This window comes from Aotus nancymaae, unplaced genomic scaffold, assembly GCF_030222135.1.
Source record: "Aotus nancymaae isolate 86718 unplaced genomic scaffold, 86718_ANA_hifiasm-v0.15.2.pri h1tg000003l, whole genome shotgun sequence".
Lineage (NCBI taxonomy): Eukaryota > Metazoa > Chordata > Mammalia > Primates > Aotidae > Aotus > Aotus nancymaae.
In genome coordinates, this window is record NW_026988414.1 from 8843042 (window position 1) to 8862504 (window position 19463).

At 38.8% G+C, this 19463-nt stretch overlaps 1 protein-coding gene across 8 annotated transcripts in view; it reads left to right on the forward strand.

The window, feature by feature from the left end:
- Window positions 1-19463, forward strand: part of STRBP (spermatid perinuclear RNA binding protein) — a 178523-nt gene that overhangs the window by 132693 nt on the left and 26367 nt on the right. For all 8 annotated transcript variants that reach the window (XR_010343289.1, XR_010343290.1, XM_064378225.1 and 5 more), the window contains exons 13-17: window positions 6731-6889; window positions 10300-10434; window positions 10637-10777; window positions 14171-14294; window positions 18851-18895. Coding sequence is in view for 6 of the 8 variants with exons in the window: in XM_064378225.1 (XP_064234295.1) it covers window positions 6731-6889; window positions 10300-10434; window positions 10637-10777; window positions 14171-14294; window positions 18851-18895 (604 nt within the window). In the remaining 2 variants the exon portion in view is untranslated. The remainder of the gene's footprint in view (window positions 1-6730; window positions 6890-10299; window positions 10435-10636; window positions 10778-14170; window positions 14295-18850; window positions 18896-19463) is intronic.

Sequence of the window (19463 nt, forward strand, 5' to 3'; positions counted from 1 at the left end):
GGTTTTTGATCAGGTGGGCATTTCTCCTTCGGTAGATCTTCACAAACCAAGGATATCAGTTATCTCCTTTAGAGGCATCTATGATGCAGTGATAAATTTTGTGGGTTGTTTCTTACAATAACCTTTAACATAATCTAGTGGTATCATAGCAAATTGCAATTCAGTAAAATTTGAGAAAGTTAATAGAGTGATAAATTTTGCAGTGTGACAAGATTTGGTTTTCATTTGATGCAGTGATATATTTTTATGATATAATGGAACTTGGTTAGACTGGGTATGCTTTTGTCTTCAATTCCAAATATTATTTTTTATTCACCTGAGCTTTTGGTAAACATGGAGAGGGTGTAAGCTTGGGATTAAGCTAAGCTCCCTGACAAATTTCGGAAATGTAGATGTCAGTTATAATGTGAATGATACTGGATCTGAGGAAATTGTTAATGGCTTCTTGTGACTTGTGTGGTGAGTAGGCAGCCTTCATACTTTTATTTACCTTGAGTGACATTTTGGGTGGAATGTGCAGTAACGAATAAATCTGAAATTTGTGAAGAGTTAAGATTTGCCTTTTTTGAAAATGGGATAAACGAAACTTTTGATTCATCCAGGTAGAATAAATTAAGAATCAGAGTAAACTAGCTTTGAAGGTTCGAAAGTCTCTGCTTACTTTATCTGGTTTATCAGCTATATGATATGAAAACCTTTTACTAGCTGTCAGTCTCAAGTGGCCTGCAGTCTTTTCTAGGCCTCTTCAGGTTTATAACTTGATAGCTTTATTCCAGAACTTGCTTTCTATTTTGAGGCAGATTGTTCTCCCTAAGGTCTGCACAGAATTTTTATTTTATATCTTGTTTTTTAAAAGTTACTTTTGGCTTTGTAAATCTTATTATAAATGTATAATGTGTATTTGCTATAAATGGTTTAGAAAATGAGGGGGAAAAGTTCATAGTTCTGAAACCTAGAAATAATAACCATTAACATTTTGGTATGTATTCTTCCAAGCCTTCTTATTTTAACCAGTAATTCTAAAATTCAGAAAGCATTAAAAATGAAAAAAAATTGGCCGGGCGCGGTGGCTCAAGCCTGTAATCCCAGCACTTTGGGAGGCCGAGGCGGGTGGATCACGAGGTCAAGAGATCGAGACCATCCTGGTCAACATTGTGAAACCCCGTCTCTACTAATACAAAAAAATTAGCTGGGCACGGTGGCGCGTGCCTGTAATCCCAGCTACTCAGGAAGCTGAGGCAGGAGAATTGCCTGAACCCAGGAGGCGGAGGTTGCGGTGAGCCGAGATCGCGCCATTGCACTCCAGCCTGGGTAACAAGAGCGAGACTCCGTCTCAAAAAAAAAAAAAAAAAAAAGAAAGAAAAAAAATTTCCCTAAGTTTGATACAAATTCACTGGGTGGGAAAACATGACCTGAATTGATGTGGGACTAGTTTTAGTCTTTATTATTCTATTCAGTGTGATTATTTTATATGTCCTTTTGCATAAACATGGGATAGCACCTGAGAATCCACTGGGAATTTGGAAAATATGTGACATATGTTTTGTATTAGCTCTCAGAATTGAAAAATTGTCAATTCTCAAAACAACCTGGCACTAAGGGTTTCAGATAAGGAGTGGTGAACCTACATAGTGTCTGTAAAAAATATGTATATTTAAAATAGGATCATACTTTTGAGACAGAGTCTTGCTTTGTTGCCTAGGCTGGAGTGCAGTGGCAGGATCTTGGCTCACTGCAGCTTCTGCCTCTCAGGTTCCAGCAATTCTCCTGCCTCAGTCTCCTGGGTAGCTGGGATTACAGGCACATGCCACCACGCCCTGCTAATTTTTGCATTTTTAGTAGAGACAGAGTTTCACCATGTTGGCCAGGCTGGTCTCGAACTCCTGACCTCAGGTAATGTGCCCACCTCAGCCTCTCAAAGTGCTGGGATTACAGGCATGAGCCACTGTGCCTGGCCTATACTCTCTTCATCTAAAAATATATTATGAATTTTTAAATAGCTAACTCAAAGATTGCTCTTATTTTTAGTGATGGTCTAACATTTCACTATTAGCAGGTGGTCTGTTACATTATCATAATGTAACTAATCATTTTAGATTTAGATGCTTCCATTTTATTGCTTTACATCTTTTTGAACTTGTCTGATGGTCCCTTAAGATATATATTCTAGAGATGGAATTATTGGGTCAAAAGGTAAACACATTTTATTGATTCATTAATTTGTTTAAAAGTCCATTGGAATTCTTATTATATACCAGGCATATATTGCCAAATTGTTATCCATAAAGGTTATATTCCATGTTACACATTCTGTTTATAAATGAGTTTGAGAAAGAATTTTGCATCTAATGTATTTTTGAAAGTAGGTCAAAATTCTTATAGTTCTTAATAGCATGGTGAGGGTTTTGTACCTATTATGACAAATCACACCAGAGAATCAAATCAAAAGAAAACAAGAAGAAATCAGTCCTTTCACATGAGCCTGGCCTGGCTGCAGGACAGCAGGCACCCTAAAGTGATGGAGAATTAGTGACCAGTCTTCCTTTTACTCTTCCACTTCTTTATCCTGGCAACCCCTCACAAAGGATACCTTTCGGGTCATAATCATATTACATGAAAATAATCTTCGTCATTGTGGGGAAGAATTCAGCTAGAAGGGGATGAAGATGAAGGGAAGGCTCTTTGGAGAGGTTCTTAGAAACATCAGATTTCCTGAGAATCTGATGAAATCAGATCTCTATCATACAGAAGCCATGAATGTTACTTTCTTTTAGAGTAGAGGGCCATAATATAGACTGCCGTGTGTTGTCTTTTCACTCTTGGCCCCTGGTATTCTAGGGCATCATCTTTCTCAGTCTCAACCTTTCTTAACCTCAGCCCTCTTCCAGGAAGAAAGGGATCTGGTTACACACAGATGATTTCCCAGTCACCTTGTTTCCATGAGTTATCTTGTGATTTTTTAGCTCAATTGATGTATTTATTAGGTTTGTATTTGTTTGCCAGATACTTGAAATTCATTTTCCTTTGGAATACTAGTTTTTTAGTATTAACATAGATTTCAGACAAACTTGTTTCCGTCAAAGAAAACCAGAGTGGGACAGTTTAAACGGTTAAAAAAAAAAAAGTATGTACTCAGGAACTGTTATTGCAATAGGGGAAACAGACCTTAGTATAGAACTGGGCTCAATTCTGAGTTCAACATGGACAAGTGAGGATTTGTAGCCAAGGAACAGGGATGGATCAGTGGATGGAAAATTACTAAGAGGAAACATCAGGATGAAGGGGGATTTTTGGTTAAACGCACCTATTAGGATTTTTGCTCAGAGCAGGCTCAGGTGATCAGATACCATCCAGGCAGTGATAGGTGTATTAGTCCATTCTTGCATTATTATAAAGAAATACCTAAGACTGGGTCATTTATAAAGGAAATAGGTTTAATTGGCTTACGATTCTGCAGGCTGTACAGGAAGCATAGAGACTTCTAGGGAGGCTTCAGGAAACTTAATCACGGTGGAAGGGGAAGCAGGCATTTCTTAAGTGACCGGAGCAGGAGGAAGAGAAAAGTGCAAGAAGGTGCCATATGCTCTTAAACAACCAGATCTCGTAAGAACTCTGTCATGAGACAGTACTAAGGGGATGGTGCTAAACCATTAGAAACTGCCCCTATGATCCAGTCACCTCCCACCAGGCCCCACCTCCAACACTGGGGATTACAATTTGAGGTTTGGGTGGGGACACAAACCATTTCAATGGGGGATGAGATTTGATCAGATACCAAGGGTGATTAAGGGTGATTAGATATTGAAGGTGTGGGATTCTGACTGAACCAATTTAGCAGGATTCTTAATACAACTTGGCTTTTACGGACAAGGCCCAAGGATGGGGCCTAGGTAAAAACATGGCTCAGAGGATCCTGTCTAGAGTTTGGTTAAGAAGAGAATCTTTTATCAGTTGCAGAGGTTTGAGAACTCTTTGCTTTTTTGACTTCTTAGCATATGCTAGTAAATACTCAGAATATCTATTCTTAAAAATGATTTAATTTTAATTTTTTGGTTACACTGTATTAGACACTGTATTCCCTGAGATATAATCCACCATTTATATAAAGTATTTGTAAACGTATTGAAATATGTCGCTGTAATATTACATGAATCTGATATGTGAGAGAAAGGTGGCGAGAGGTGGTATTAAGTATTTGTATTACTTTGGGAGGCCGAGGCGGGTGGATCACGAGGTCAAGAGATCGAGACCATCCCGGTCAACATGGTGAAACCCCGTCTCTACTAAAAATACAAAAAATTAGCTGGGCATGGTGATGCGTGCCTGTAATCCCAGCTACTCAGGAGGCTGAGGCAGGAGAATTGCCTGAACCCAGGAGGCGGAGGTTGCGGTGAGCCGAGATCGCACCATTGCACTCCAGCCTGGGTAACAAGAGCGAAACTCCGTCTCAAAAAAAAAAAGAAAGTATTTGTATTAGACTATTTTTATTGTCTATGTTAAGTTGAGAAAAGATGAATATCTTTAGTTTTAATGGAATAAACAAATCAAACTTAATTTGTGATGTTTGGCTTTTGACTTGCAGCCTATGTTAGCTAGTGTTAATTTGGAATGATAGCTATTATCTGAGATGAGATTTCTCAGGGAGAGCATATTTACATGACTCAGACAGTGGAGAAGGTGTTTTTTTTTTTTTTTTGAGACGGAGTTTCGCTCTCGTTACCCAGGCTGGAGTGCAATGGCGCGATCTCGGCTCACTGCAACCTCCGCCTCCTGGGTTCAGGCAATTCTCCTGCCTCAGCTTCCTGAGTAGCTGGGATTACAGGCACGCGCCACCATGCCCAGCTAATTTTTTTGTATTAGTAGAGACGGGGTTTCACAATGTTGACCAGGATGGTCTCGATCTCTTGACCTCGTGATCCACCCGCCTCGGCCTCCCAAAGTGCTGGGATTACAGGCTTGAGCCACCGCGCCCGGCGAGAAGGTGTTTTTTAAATAAAATATTAATAAGGATATAAACAAATGATGTTACTGTTCTTAGTGTGAAGTATTACCTGAGCACTTTTAGAACTTAAGATGTTAAAAAAGCGTTCTTGGCTTTACTCCCAAGTAAATTCAAGACATTTATTTATGATAAGAATGCCAAGTTCTCCATATGAATTGTGTGAATTAATTTCAAGTTCTCCTGGTGCAGAGTTCTATGTAGGTCCATTTTTTTGGTGTAGGATAGCAGTTTTACTTATATTGGCAAAATCCTTTATACAAGATGTGATTGTTTATAAAGGCTGGCTTGTCATATGTGTAGCCACCATAACCATTTTACACTTACTATGTACAGTTATTATAAAGAAATGTGTTGCTTTTACATCTCAGCAACTTAATTAAAAATGGAAACAAATCCAGGGGTCTTTAGGAATCTATCCCTATATCCTCTGATGTAAACCTTTAATTAGTAAATGACAAAGCTATATCAACCTCCTTTGAAAGAGGCTTACAAAAAGTGAACACATTCTCTTGTAAACATCTAAAAAGCAGTATAATCAGGAAGATATTAAAAGGCACACACATGTGCAGAGGTGTGTGAGCAAGCCTGTGCACAGTCACACACAGACACACACATTGTTCTGAAAGCTTTATTTCAAAAAAGTAAGAAAAATCCTATACATCGAATGAAAGTATAAGAAGTCTAAGAAGTTTGAACATTGGAGGTAGCCATAATCAGCCCTTGAGAGAGAGGGATGGAAATACAAGACTGAAATTGTTCCTGGCTTACTTAGTATAGAGAATAAACCTAGAGACTGCATTTTTTTTTTTTTTTTCCTTTTTTGAGACTGAGTCTTACTCTGTTACCCAGGCTGGTGTGCAGTGGTGCAATCTCGGCTCACTGCAATCTCTGCCTCCCAGATTCAAGTGATTCCCCTGCCTTAGCATCCCAAGTAGCTGGGATTACCGGTGTGTGCCATCACACCCAGCTAATTTTTGTATCTTTAGTAGAGACTGGGTTTTACCGTATTGGCCAGGCTGTTCCCTAACTCCTGACCTCAAGTGATCCACCCGCCTTGGCCTCCCAAAGTGCTGGGATTACAGGTGTGAGCCACTGCATCTGGCCGAGACTGAATCTTTTAAGTTTTGATTATGTTTTACACTGGAAACAAAGTAGAAAGTTTTAGATACTATTTTGTAATTGATAGGCAAGTTTGTTCAAAGGCATAAAATTTCTTGATTGCGTTTCTGGGACAATTTCTCCTAATGGATTGAGTCATAGAACTTAGAAGTCAACCCATCTAGTTTTCGTGCTTTATGGATCGGAAAGTTGAGGGCCAGAGGAGAAATACAGGATTAGACTCTCAGATTTTTTCCTTTCTAGACCAGTGTACTTTTTACAGTATGCTACTTCTGTCCTTATCCTATTGGTTTGAACCTAGCTATGCTGTTACTTTCTCTACCTCTCACCTCCAAATTAAATGAACTAGGAGTAGTATCAAGTTTATATTTGTCATCCGTGTTTAAACTCAATTACCCTGAGGAGGTTTTCCCATTTTTCCATGGTGCTATCCTGGTAGGTATATACCCTATTTAACAAAGAACTTACAGATTTAGTACCATCTTGCTCTTCCTGCAAGGTGTTTTATGGTTCACACGCTATGAATTTCAAACCTTTGTTCTCAATATTTTGTCTTTTCTCTGGTTTCTCATGTCTGAATAAAACTGCATCTTAATGTAATTTGAACAGGTATTGCAGGCAATGGGATATCCAACAGGCTTTGATGCAGATATTGAATGTATGAGTTCCGATGAAAAATCAGATAATGAAAGTAAAAATGAAACAGTGTCTTCAAACTCAAGCAATAATACTGGAAATTCTACAACTGAAACCTCCAGTACCTTAGAGGTATACTTATTTTTTTCTCAGAAAAAAAGTAATATATATGTGCATTGTAGGAAATTTGAGAGATGTGGAAAAGTATAAGAATCAAAAGCATAGACAAACCTGCACATTACAGAGGCAGACATTCTTATTATTTTGGTTTATTTCCATCCAGTTTTTTTTATGAATCTCTGTGAAGGCAGTCTCATTTTCATGCAGTTTTACATCTTGATTTTTTTCACTTTGAAAATATCTGTGAACTGTGCCACACATGAATATATCCTAATTTAACTGGTATTTCTTGATTGCTGGCCATGGAAGCTGCTTCCAGTATTTCGTAATACACCAAGACTATCAACATTGTTATAACTGATGGCCGGAAAACTAGAAAGATCTAGTGGAGGAAATTTGGGATTATTTGAAGTTTGTGCTAAGCTGTGGGGTGCACTGGGTCATCATTTAGTTGGTCTAGTCCTGAAGGAAGCATACCCTGACCCAGTATGTACCTCAGAAACTAATTAAGTCCTGACCTGTTCACTTATCATCGCAGATAATAGAATGGGATGAAATCCAAGTACTGAGTATACACAATACATTGGGGAGTTCAGTGGAACCTGTGTTTCCATGTTTACTGCATTCTATGTAAAGAAATCAGCTTTAAAGTAACAGCAAGAGCTTACATTAAAAAAAGGTTTACTTTGTCATTTGTACGAATAAGTGTTTATTAAGGACTTAATTAATAAACTAATTTTTTTCAGTCCATAAATCCTTTTTAATACCTGCTTAATGCCAGGTGTTGCAGAAATTGTGTGCAGAACCTGGAGCTGCTCCCAGGCTAACAGGGTAAAAATACATGTTTATAACAAATGATAATATAATATGATAAGCACTGTGATGGCAAAATGAACATAATAATGTCAAATCTTGAAGGATGAAGGGGTTGTGAGACTCTTACACGTACACTTACACAATCATACAGAATCAAACAGAGTCCACTGTGAGCAAGGCTTCAGATGATGAGCTTTGCCATGTGCGGAAGAGAAAGCATTCTAGACTGAAGGAAGAGGAGGTATGATGACTTCAAGTTGTGAAAGTAAATGTTGAAGAAGTGCCAAGTGGGCCAGCATGGACAGGATTGATGGGGCTGTAGCCTGAGAAAGCCACACTTGGCACTTGGTGTGGTGCTGTGGAGGACAGATGATGTCATGGCTGGCCGAGAGGTACCGGTCATTCACAGGTGGTAGTCACAGGTCAAGAGTTGTTTTGCTGACAATGTTTATATACATATACTAAAAGTAAGAAGGGCCTTATTAATTATGAGGTCCAGACCATTAAGTACAAAGATAATTAGGAAGGGAGAGAGCAGTTGGGCTGCACTAGTAGCAGCCACACTGACACACAAAGTTTTGATAGTGACTACATCTATACGTTGTTTCTGTACATTGTAGTAATGGGGGGAAGCAGGGAGAAAAAAGAAAGCCCTTATTTATTTCTTCATTTAAAATAATAGTAATTTATTAAAATTCAGATATTTTTATGTCTCGACTTATTTTTGTAGACATGATTTCAGGTTTGGAAAGCATAGAATGATTAATATAGACCTAGTTTCCAAAGTCACATCTTTTAATGACAGTGACTAGAAATTTGCCTTGAAATTAAAAAAATGCAGATTATAAAAACTCATCAAGAAGAGATGTTTACTGCAGAGATCCAGGAATGTTTTTAAACTTGTCCTTAAAAATTGTCCTTTGATGTTTCACATCTGAAACATCAACCACTTATCCAATCAGCACAGAGTGCTTTGCTAAGAGAATCCTGATTTTCATTAATTTTATATACGTAATAGTTAATACTTTGGGCCAGCTGTGGTGGTTCACACCTATAATCCCAACACTTTGGGAGGCCGAGGCAGGTGGATCACTTGAGATCAGGGGTTTGAGAGCAGCCTGGTCAACATGACAAAACCCTGTCTCTACTAAAAATACAAAAATTAGCTGGGCATGGTGGCGGGTGCCTGTAATCTCAGCTACTCAGGAGGCTGAGGCAGGAGAATCACTTGAGCCTGGGAGGTGGAGGTTGCAATGAGCCGAGATTGCACCATTGCACTCCAGCGGCAACAGAGCAAGCCTCCGTTTCCAAAAAGAAGAAGAACGTTTTTTAGCACTTCTGGGCATTCATTTTGTGTGTTCGGCCTTGCTTGAGCAATTACTGTGGTGGAATTACAAACATGATCTCTGATCTCAAAAAGTGCTCTATATTTTGGTTTCTTCTTTCTCAAAATTATAGTTGTACTATTTTGTGGATTTATTTGTTTCCTTTTGATGCTGGCCTCTCTTTTCATTTGCACCTTCACACTCTTATATTAATTACTTCACTGCTTCTATTCTTATCCTTCCTCAAGTCAGTTATTTCTACCACTGTTAGAGTGGTTTTTCTATAGCACGTCTAGTCATGATGGTTTCCATGTTTAACTCATCCAGTGGCTCTTGACTGTCCCTAATTAAGTCAAAGCTTGTCTGCTTGGCGTACAAAGACCTGTGTGGATTTGGCCCCATTAGTGGTGTTTCTGATCAGATCCTAATACACTAGCTTCCTCTCCTCACTTTCTTATACAGCCAGACTGAACTTCTTGCCATTCCCCAAATGTTCTTTTCCTCTCTTGGGCCTTTATATTGCTGCTGCTTCTGTCCAGAAGGCCTTCTCCCTTGCCTCCCCATGAGGGTGGTCTGGTACTTAACCCTTCAAGGTCAGGCTTACATGTCACTTCTAGGAAAACTATCCTGATTGCCCTAGAAACTGATCGTTTTTACTGTGTTTCCATAGCATATATTTGCTCTCTAACGTACATTATTTTGCAGTAATGCTATCTGTCCCTCCCACTACACTCTAGCTCCTTGAAGGCAGGGAGTGACTGCTTTTAGTCACTTTTATTTAAATTTTCAGAATCTGTAGTCTATAGCCTGTTTTCACCTTAGGTCCCCTTAAATCTGTTCAGAGTGACTGAGACGTGTATAGGAACATTTCCCCCTCTCACATCCCAAATTGAGAGTTAGTTCTTCCTAATCCTAAAGAAGAAAAATGATGAACCCTCAGGCATCATGTGAATCCAAACTGTTCTATTCAATTTGTTAGTAATTTAGAGTGTTACTCTTAGATCATGAACACTACAGAGCGCAGAGCCTGGAGTGGCCCATAGTGGTGAGGCTGCACTGGTCTTGAATACTGGTTTGAAGAAAGGCTGGCCAGATGACCGCAGTGTTTACTGCTTGTAGAGTTTTTACACCTTTAATGATATTTTGCCATTTGTATACAGAGGTGACTTATTCTTTAAAGTAGAATTTTTGAGCCTCCTCCTTAGCATAATTGTATTAATAAGAAATGTAATATTCTAAAATCTTACTTGATTGAACCTTCAGATTCCCTTTCTCTTATAGGTAAGAACTCAGGGCCCTATTCTTACAGCAAGTGGCAAAAACCCTGTAATGGAGCTCAATGAAAAAAGAAGAGGTCTCAAGTATGAACTCATCTCAGAAACTGGTGGAAGCCATGACAAGCGCTTTGTAATGGAGGTGTGTACCCAGACACAAGCCAGCCTTATCTTTCTTCTCAAAGCCATAGGATATCCTGAACTTCTATTTTAAAAAGTTGTAGACTGAGTCAGTTCTTGTGGCACTATTTGATTCTCGGTGTTTTCTGTGTCATAATATCTTTAAATTAAAAGGAATAGAGGAATCGCATGGGATAATTGCAAGGTGTTATTCTTGATTTTAGGTAGAAGTAGATGGACAGAAATTCAGAGGCGCAGGTCCAAATAAGAAAGTGGCCAAGGCGAGTGCAGCTTTAGCTGCCTTGGAGAAGCTGTTTTCTGGACCTAATGCAGCAAATAACAAGAAAAAGAAGATTATCCCTCAGGTATGAATAAGCATTAAACCTTTGCAGAACCTGTGAAAAATGTTACAGAAATTAAATTTTCTTTCCTGTCCATGTGCCATTTTAGCTTTTTCTGAAGTTGTTTCTTTTTCTTGGACTTGGCAACCTTTGCTTTGGGTTAGGTCATGAATAATATAAATCTGATTAGTAGTTACCTGTTCTATGGTGTTTCTAAGCAAATTATATGTGTGTGTGTGTGTGTGTGTGTGTGTATATGTATACGTATATATGCGTGTGTATATATGTATACATATATATGAGGCTATTTGCATTATTTGGAGGGTTGAGGTCATTCTTGATGAGGTAAAGTTTTGAGGTAATTTGGACCTTAATGGGGTATAAGCAGTTTAGTTTAGGGAAGCTGCCGAGAGTACCTGGGGCTTTGCTTTCATGAGTCTGCAGGTGCTCTTTCAGTTCCTTTGCAGTTTTGTCCTTTTGTATTATTTTGGGTTTCCTTTGCAGACCGCATAAAATTTGGTGCTGTATTGCTTCTCTTCATTACTGACATTGGGAATGTCAATGTTACTGAATGTCCAGGATCTTAGCAAGGTATTTAGAAAAGATGGCCCCCTAATTACATGCTTGTGGATATGAAATTCTTTCATCTATTCATTTATGCATTCAAAAAGCAAACACCATATGCCTGATAGTGAGGGAAAAAGAGTTACATAAGTAAATATAAGACACATTGTGCCTCATGGAAAGTACTGGTATAATAACATAACATCTGAATATATTATGTGATAGAAACACATTAAAAATGCTTAAATTAATAAAAGGAAGCTTAGATTCTTTAATTCTACATTAAACATTATATTTAGATTCCTTTATATATGCTGAGTCCTTTGTAGGAGGGTAGAACTGATCTTATTTTACAGGTAAGGAAATAAGACCCAAAGAAATTGAAATACTTGCCTGTGGTAACATAGCTAATTGATGGTAGGGGTTCCTTCTAGAACCAGGTTTTTCCTTTCAAAGGCTATGGACATTTTACTATTGCATATTGTATCAATCTCAAAATTTGTTTTGTATTCTTTTAAATTTCTTGTATTTGCTATAATAAACACTGCTTAAATTCTAGGATCCAAAAGATAGAGAAAATTGACTTTTACTGAGATTAAAAAATTTTAAAAGCCTTTAAACTATATATGTTGAGAACAAGTAGATTTTCTTTTCTAAAATCTTCTGGTAAATACAGAACAAAATATGTTCTAAATTAGCTGAAAGATGATTATTACCCTGTTTTATGGTGGATTTCCCTCCCCCATATTGCACCTTATATTTGGTCAGTTAATTTTAGTGTTTAAAAAGCCCATGTACAAATATTTATTAGGTAGTTAAGTTTGTTTCTACTAGACATGAGCTAGATTTGTGTGGAATCACTCTGCTACTGCCAGATTGTTGCTTCCTGACTACTTTTTACTAAGTCATGTTAAAAAGAAGAAAGATGTCTACATGTAGTTCACTCATTTTTAGAAATTTTTCCATACTAGAATCTATAAAACTCATGTGTTCAGTGTGCTTGACAGCCAAGAAGCAGTCTGTTTTGGATATGTGGGTTGGTTTATTTCAGACAAAAACAAAAAAGGCAGTCCCTGTGCATGACACATTGGACCTTGAAACTGTCTCCTGCCCATTGATACTAGAGAATAGAGGTTATCCTGGAAAGAATAAAGGATGATGCCTTTTCAAAGTGAGATAAATGTATGTGTATTCTGACTCTTTCAGCTTCTTAAGACACTGTTGACCTCATCATACAATATGCTTTGAGGCTCTGTACCACATTCCTTGCACCTTGTTTATAGTGGGGAATCTTAATTGTTTCTAGCTTGAGTTTTTGTTGCATTTCTGTAAGTATATTCAGTTTGAAACTAGACACCTTTTGATTTTCTTAAAATTTTAGTTTGGGAAAGGATTTTTTCAATAGTCCTGTTTAGTCTTACTCCTGGTATTATCTGTTGTACTTTTAGAATGCTTTTGTATCTGTTCTCTCAGTTGTTTTCTTCTACTCTAAAATAAGGAAAACAAAGTGGGTATCATTCTCATTTGGTAACTCTCGGTTGTTCTTTCTACTCTAATGTAAAGAAAACAAAGTGGGTATCATTTTCCACATTTTATAATTAGTGAGGAGATTTCTATGGCATTTTGGAGCAAGAAGAGGCTTTTTTTGTTTCTTTGAGACGGAGTCTCACTTTGTTGCCCAGGCTGGAATGCAGTGGCGTGATCTCGGCTCATTGCAACCTCTGCCTTCCAGGTTCAAGTGATTCTCCTGCTTCAGCTCCCCCACAGTGGTTGGGATTACAAGCGTACACCACCATGCCTGGCTAATTTTTGCATTTTTAGTAGAGACCGGGTTTTGCCATGTTGGCCACGCTGGTCTCAAACTCCTGACCTCAGGTGATCTGCCCCCCTTGGCCTCCCAGAGTGCTGGGATTATAGGTGTGAGCCACTATGTCTGGCCAAGAAGTGGCTTTCAAAGTGGTATTTATTTAATAATGGGGTGGACGTGTCAGGTCACGCCTGTAATCCCAGCACTTTGGGAAGCTGAGCTGGGTGGACCATTTGAGGTCAGGAGTTCGAGACCAGCCTGGCCAACATGGTAAAACCGCGTCTCTACTAAAAATACAAAAATTAGCCAGGCATGTTGGTGGGCACTGGTAATCCCTTCTACTTGGGAGACTGAGGCAGGAGAATTGCTTGAATCTAGGAAGTGGAGGTTACAGTGAGTTGAGAATGCACCATTGCACTCCAGCTGGGCAACAGAGCAAGTATCCATCTCAAAAAAAAAAAAAAAAAAAAAAAAAGAAAAGATATTTATGGATACATCCATACACAAACAGCAGAGGAATCAGGCTCAAATAAATAATATTACCTTCCTGAGGTTACAGTTACTTAGAGCAGGAACTGGCATCCTCATTTTTGATCCTCCTGTCTTAGCCCTTTATATTTTCCCCCAACTAGCCCCACTCAGATTCACAGCTAATTCTATGTAGTTAGTTGCTAGGATGTTTTCTGCCTGTCGGGAGATAATTCAGTGGATTTGGAACCTTGGTATCAAGTGCCTATTATTACTTTAGTAAGGCCTAAAAATGACTTTGGATATAAATTGATTACTGAAATTTGGTGTAGAAAATTAACTCTTTCTGGATAACCCTCAAGTGAAAAGTTCTTTGCATATTCTCTGAACATCTCTGTAAGGTAGGTATCATTTTTGTTTTTCAGATGATAAATTGAAGGTTCAAGATCACAGATAGCTCATGATCTCAGCCACGTGCTCACAGTTTCTCATAGTAGTTGTGCTCTGAAGAGATGATAGAAAGAAGAAATGAGCTGGTTCTTATTTCTTTCAGTAATGAAAATGTGTTATTTTAACAGGCAAAGGGTGTCGTGAATACAGCTGTATCTGCAGCAGTCCAAGCTGTTCGGGGCAGAGGAAGAGGAACTCTAACAAGGGGAGCTTTTGTTGGGGCGACAGCTGCTCCTGGCTACATAGCTCCAGGTATAGTACAAACTGCAAGAGATTGGCCGCCTTTTCTGGACCAAAATTCAAAGAATAGCATCTCCTTCATTTTCTAAGATTGTACGGGGTTTTTGGAAATAAGACACAGGCATGAGTGTACACAGAAATTTAAAAGCAGAGAATTTACAGAATGTCATAGGTGTTCTCCTGGAATCTGCTGAGTGAGTAGAGGCTTCCTGGAGGGAGATGACAGATGAGCAGTATTGTATTTGGTTGTAGGACTGTATTTTGACAGGGAATTAAAGGATGTTCCATAGACTGAGAATTTGGATGTCTGAGCAGGCTGTATTCATTGAGGACATAGATGACAGGTTGGGTATAACAGGAGAGAAAAACTGCTAAGAGATTACTTAATTAGGGTGAAGCCTGGCATTGTAAGTGTTTGTTAAACTTAACATTTGGGAACCATCAAAGGCTAAAGAAGTACAGAAAGGGAAAAAAAAAAAAAAGAAACTTATCCAGAGCTTACTATATAAACTAAATATTTTCATGAAAATAATTTTATTTAATTGTTTTTGATCTTCACAGTGTTTCATCAGGTAGGAATTATTTTCCAAGGAAGGAACTAGCTCAGGGTGAAGCAACCACTAAACAGCAGAGCAAGGATTTGAATGTAGGTGTTTGCATTCTTCAAGAAGATTTGGGGGAATGCCTTCTCTCTGCCTTTCATTCTAATTCTTAGGTCATTTTAACAGTAGCTTATCCAGCTGTCTTGTTAAAAATCAAGTTATTTACAATACTGAAAGTATAGTACCTTTAACTGGACAAGTAAACCACTTGTAGATATTGATCAAGATGGAACTGTCATGAAGATTGGGTCTTACCCAGTCATTATTTTTTAGGTAACATCCCTAAGGGTTCACTTTGTGCTTTCCTCTAAGAAAGAATTAGACTAGGCCATTTGGGAAATTTTATGATGTGGCTTTGGAATGATTCTTCTAGAAGCTAATCTAGTAGGTAAATTGCTTAAGGAGTATGACTGCTTTCGCACACACCAGACATGGATTTTGTTCTCATGCAGCTTATAGTCTGAAGGCTGAGACACAGATTAATCAAGTAATAACAATGATAAACTGAGATGAGTGCGATGAAAAAGAAGGACATGCTGCTATTAAAGCATGTAACAGGAACCTGGTCTAGTTTAGTGTGTCCCTGGAGACTTCCCAGACATATGAATTGAACTTTGGAGAATGAATAGGGTTAACGCAAAGAAACTGGGATGGGAGAGTGCTGCACACAGAAGAAACAGCATATGCAGAGACCCTGTGTTGCTGTTGTTGGGGAATTTGGCTCAATTGAAAAAGCAGAAGTCCAAAATGTGTGGAGTGTGGAGAGCATTGAGTGGCAGAAGTGGAGAAACTGGGGAATGATGAGAATTAAAGCTGGATGACTCAGTCTCAGACCTAGAGGCCATTGTTTGGATTTTGGTCTTAGAACCCTAAGTGCAGTGTTAAGTCTTGATGAGTTCTAAGGAGAACAGTGACAAGATCAGACTTTATTTGTGAAAGTTAGTCTTTCTATAGTGTGAAGAACAGATTGCAGGGATAGGTGTGGGCATGACAAGATCAGTTAGAAGGCATATAGCTTTCAATAATGTATTGTACATTTCAAACTAGCTAGAAGAGAAGAATTCAGATGCTTCTAGTATAAAGGAAGGACAAATACTTAAAATGATGGGTGTCCTAAGTTCACTGATTTGATCCATATAAATTACATGGGTACATTAAATTATCACATAAACCCCGGGACTATGTACATCTATTATGCCTTAGTTAAAAAAAGCCTACTGAAGACCACTAACCCAGGCAAGAGACATTGATAGTATTGCTGCTGGAGGCAGGGAAGTAGATAGGGGGAGACAAGAGAATAGATGGGAAGAATATTAAGGGAGCAGAACTGACGTATTTAATATATAGAAAGAAGAGTGATGTTTGAAGGATATTTTAACTCCTAGGATTTTTCCTTTTGGGGGAAAAAGGAAAAGATTATGAATTTCTTATGGTGTGATATAGTTTGTGTCTAAAATTAAGGCAGTCTTCTATATGTCTCAGTATTTCTTCTGAAACTTAATATTTTTAGCCTTATTCACTGTATTATTGGAAGGGGAAAGCTTTCATTCACAATAATAAGCAGGTTATTGGGATGAACCATCCTTCTTGTCTTTGATGATGTGTTCCATTGGGGCTTAATCTGGTCACATCTCTTGTCGCTGTGGACCATTTATCGCCTGCTAGAGTGGTAAGTGGCTATGGTCCAGTGGCAGTAATCATGGAAGGAACCATTTATGTCTGCTGGTTGCCAAGCTTTTCTCTATAGTGACTCCTCTCTGTGTCATTGCACTGACCTCTCTGAAAGGCCTGTCTCCTGAAGCCTTTAAAAATGAAGTTATTTTATGGTCTAAGAAGATTCAGATTAGGTCCTTTCAGATTATAAATAGGTTATATACCATTTGCAGAGTGCATTCTGTGTAGCAGGGACTATTGTCAGTATATTTACATGTATTATTTAATTAAATTCCCCTTGCAACTCAGTTACTGTACATAGATGCTGAAGCTTCGAGAGGTTAAATAACAGGTGCGATTTATAGATAACTTGCTACTAAAAGGTGAAGTCAGAATTAGAACTCCAATGGCCTGATTTATGACCTGGTTAGTACTTATAGTCCCATTTCTCCTAAGGAGGTTTTGGTATAATCCCTATAACTTTAGCCTTAGGCAAACAGCTTCTGTTTTCTGGAATAAATTTGACAGCCAACCTTTTTAAAGCATTAATTTACTGGCCTCTGATCTATCTCCTGTTCCTACTGCTTATTTCATCTACATTGTGTCCTCTTGAATATGATTTAGTGAGCACTCAGACTGAGTTATATGACTTAACTATAGATTAAAAAGTAAAAATTTTTGATCCCTCAGAACTGTTTCAGTTGGTTCCTAAAAGCAGTTTACTTCTTCAGCATACATTTGAATGCACTGTCTCAAACAGAGATTTAGAACTGGGCATTCAAAGAAGATGTAGCCTCTGCCCCAGCTTGGGGTAGGACCAGATAATTGAATAAACACAATGCAATAGGATGCAAGTGTAATATGGGTTGGGCAAAAGAGAGAACAGCAAGCCTGGGAGACTTCCTGGAGGAGGTGATATTTGATCCTGGTCTCAAGGGTGAGTTGCAGTTGGTCATCTAGAGAAGGAGGGAACAAAATCATTCTGAACAGCAGAAATGGTTACAAAAAATGGAGTTGTAATGTGAAAAATCTCCATTTGTTTTGGGTACGCTGTCAAGTTGCCATGGTGATTTTGTGCCCTTTTTCTACTATAAAAATTTTTTTCATTTATAAATGAAAAGTGATTATTATTATTATTGAGACATGGTCTCTCTCTGTTGCTCAGCCTGGAGTACAGTGGTGTGATCATGGCTCACTGCAGCCTCCACCTCCTGAGCTCAAGTGATCCTCCCACCTCAGCCTCCTAAGTAGCTGGGACTACAGGCATGCACCACCACCACGCCCAGCTAATTTTTTTTTTTTTTTCGGTAGAGATGGGGTCTCACTATATTGTCCAGACTGGTCTCTTAACTCCTGGGCTCAAGCAGTCCTCCCGCCACAGCCTCCCAAATTGCTGGGATTACAGGCATGAGCCACCATACCTGGCCCCAAGTGATTTTTATTTACATATTACCTATTTCTAAGCTGTTTTACTAAAAGTAAAGATTGCAGCTTCTGTTAACACAGATAATATTTCTAATCCCTACAGTGACATTATAAAGTAGCTTGGGTGGTTTCCAACTTCACAGATGAGAAAATGGTGACTCAAATTAATTCTCTAAGGACATATCAGAAATTAGTGCCCAAACTAATATGGTATAAAAACTTCTTTGTACTAGCTTTTACTTGATAATATGAGCCTTTTTTATAGGCACCAGAAGCATTTACAGAGAGACCCTGTACTTGGGCTGGAAATTGAAATATCAGCAAGTCACAGACCTTGCTCTTGGGCTCACGACCTGACTCGTGCCCTTTTTAATGGCCATTCAGACCTCAGCCTGCTCTCTCACTACTTTCTGACAAGACTTGGAAACTTCTGTTTGCCAACTTTGAGAAATTGGTAGCTGCAGTGGTTTTAAACATTCTTTTGTTCAACAGATTATATTTAGTGAGTGGCTATTATATTTAATGCATTCTGCTAGGTTTAGATGTTGCAGCAACGGATAAGGTTGACCAGGTCTCTGCTACTCTAGTGGGAAACACAGACAAGGAATTGATAGTTATAATAGAGTGTGGGTAAGTGCAGTGAGAATGTAGAATAGTCTGGTATATCTGGGAGAGCCTTGTAGGCCATGGTTAGGAGTTTCCACATCTTAAGCAGGCACACAGTGAGTGGCTAGACTAGGACCACTACTCTGTCAGTGGTTCTCATTCATCTAGCACCTGGAAGAAGTCCTCAGGGCCCAGGATGCCGAGCAGGTGGTGCTTGTGAATTGGGCCAGTGATGATTGCCCTGGGTCTTGGACTGATCTGCCTTCTTCTTCTTTGCACTAGGCTATGGAACACCATATGGTTACAGCACAGCTGCCCCTGCCTATGGTATGTACACCATCTTACTGATATCTCCTCTTAGCGACTCTGTCACAACAATCCAAAGCACAGTTTGTATCTAGGGTTTTTGTAAATGAATCGGAGGATCTCAGACTTATTCATTCTAGTGACCCAACTTAAATTCTCTTTGAAAATGCCACAACCTTGTGGTTCTTGGTTTGGTTGGAGTTGCTCTTCTCTCTGCTTTGCCTGATTGAAGGACTGCTTGTTCTAATTGCCTGTTTCTGACCATATTGAAATTAAATATTTTAAGTAGTTCTTCTTACAGCCAACTGATACTCCATTCAAAGGCTACTGAAGGGCCATACCCAGTTGCTAGCTTGGCTTCTTACCGGTTATAATGCTACACTTAAGTTTCTGGTTTGGAACCGTGTGAATTGTGGGTAATTTAAGTCAAGAGTAGGAACTGCTCACTTCAAATTTGTACCTTCATTCTTTTCAATAACTTTGCTTCTGGGTTGAAGTAAGTGGGTATCATTGGTCCTACAGAGGAAGTGATAGAGGGTTTCACCAGCGCAGTCTTAAGTGCTCACTGCAGGAAGTCTAGTACATGTTA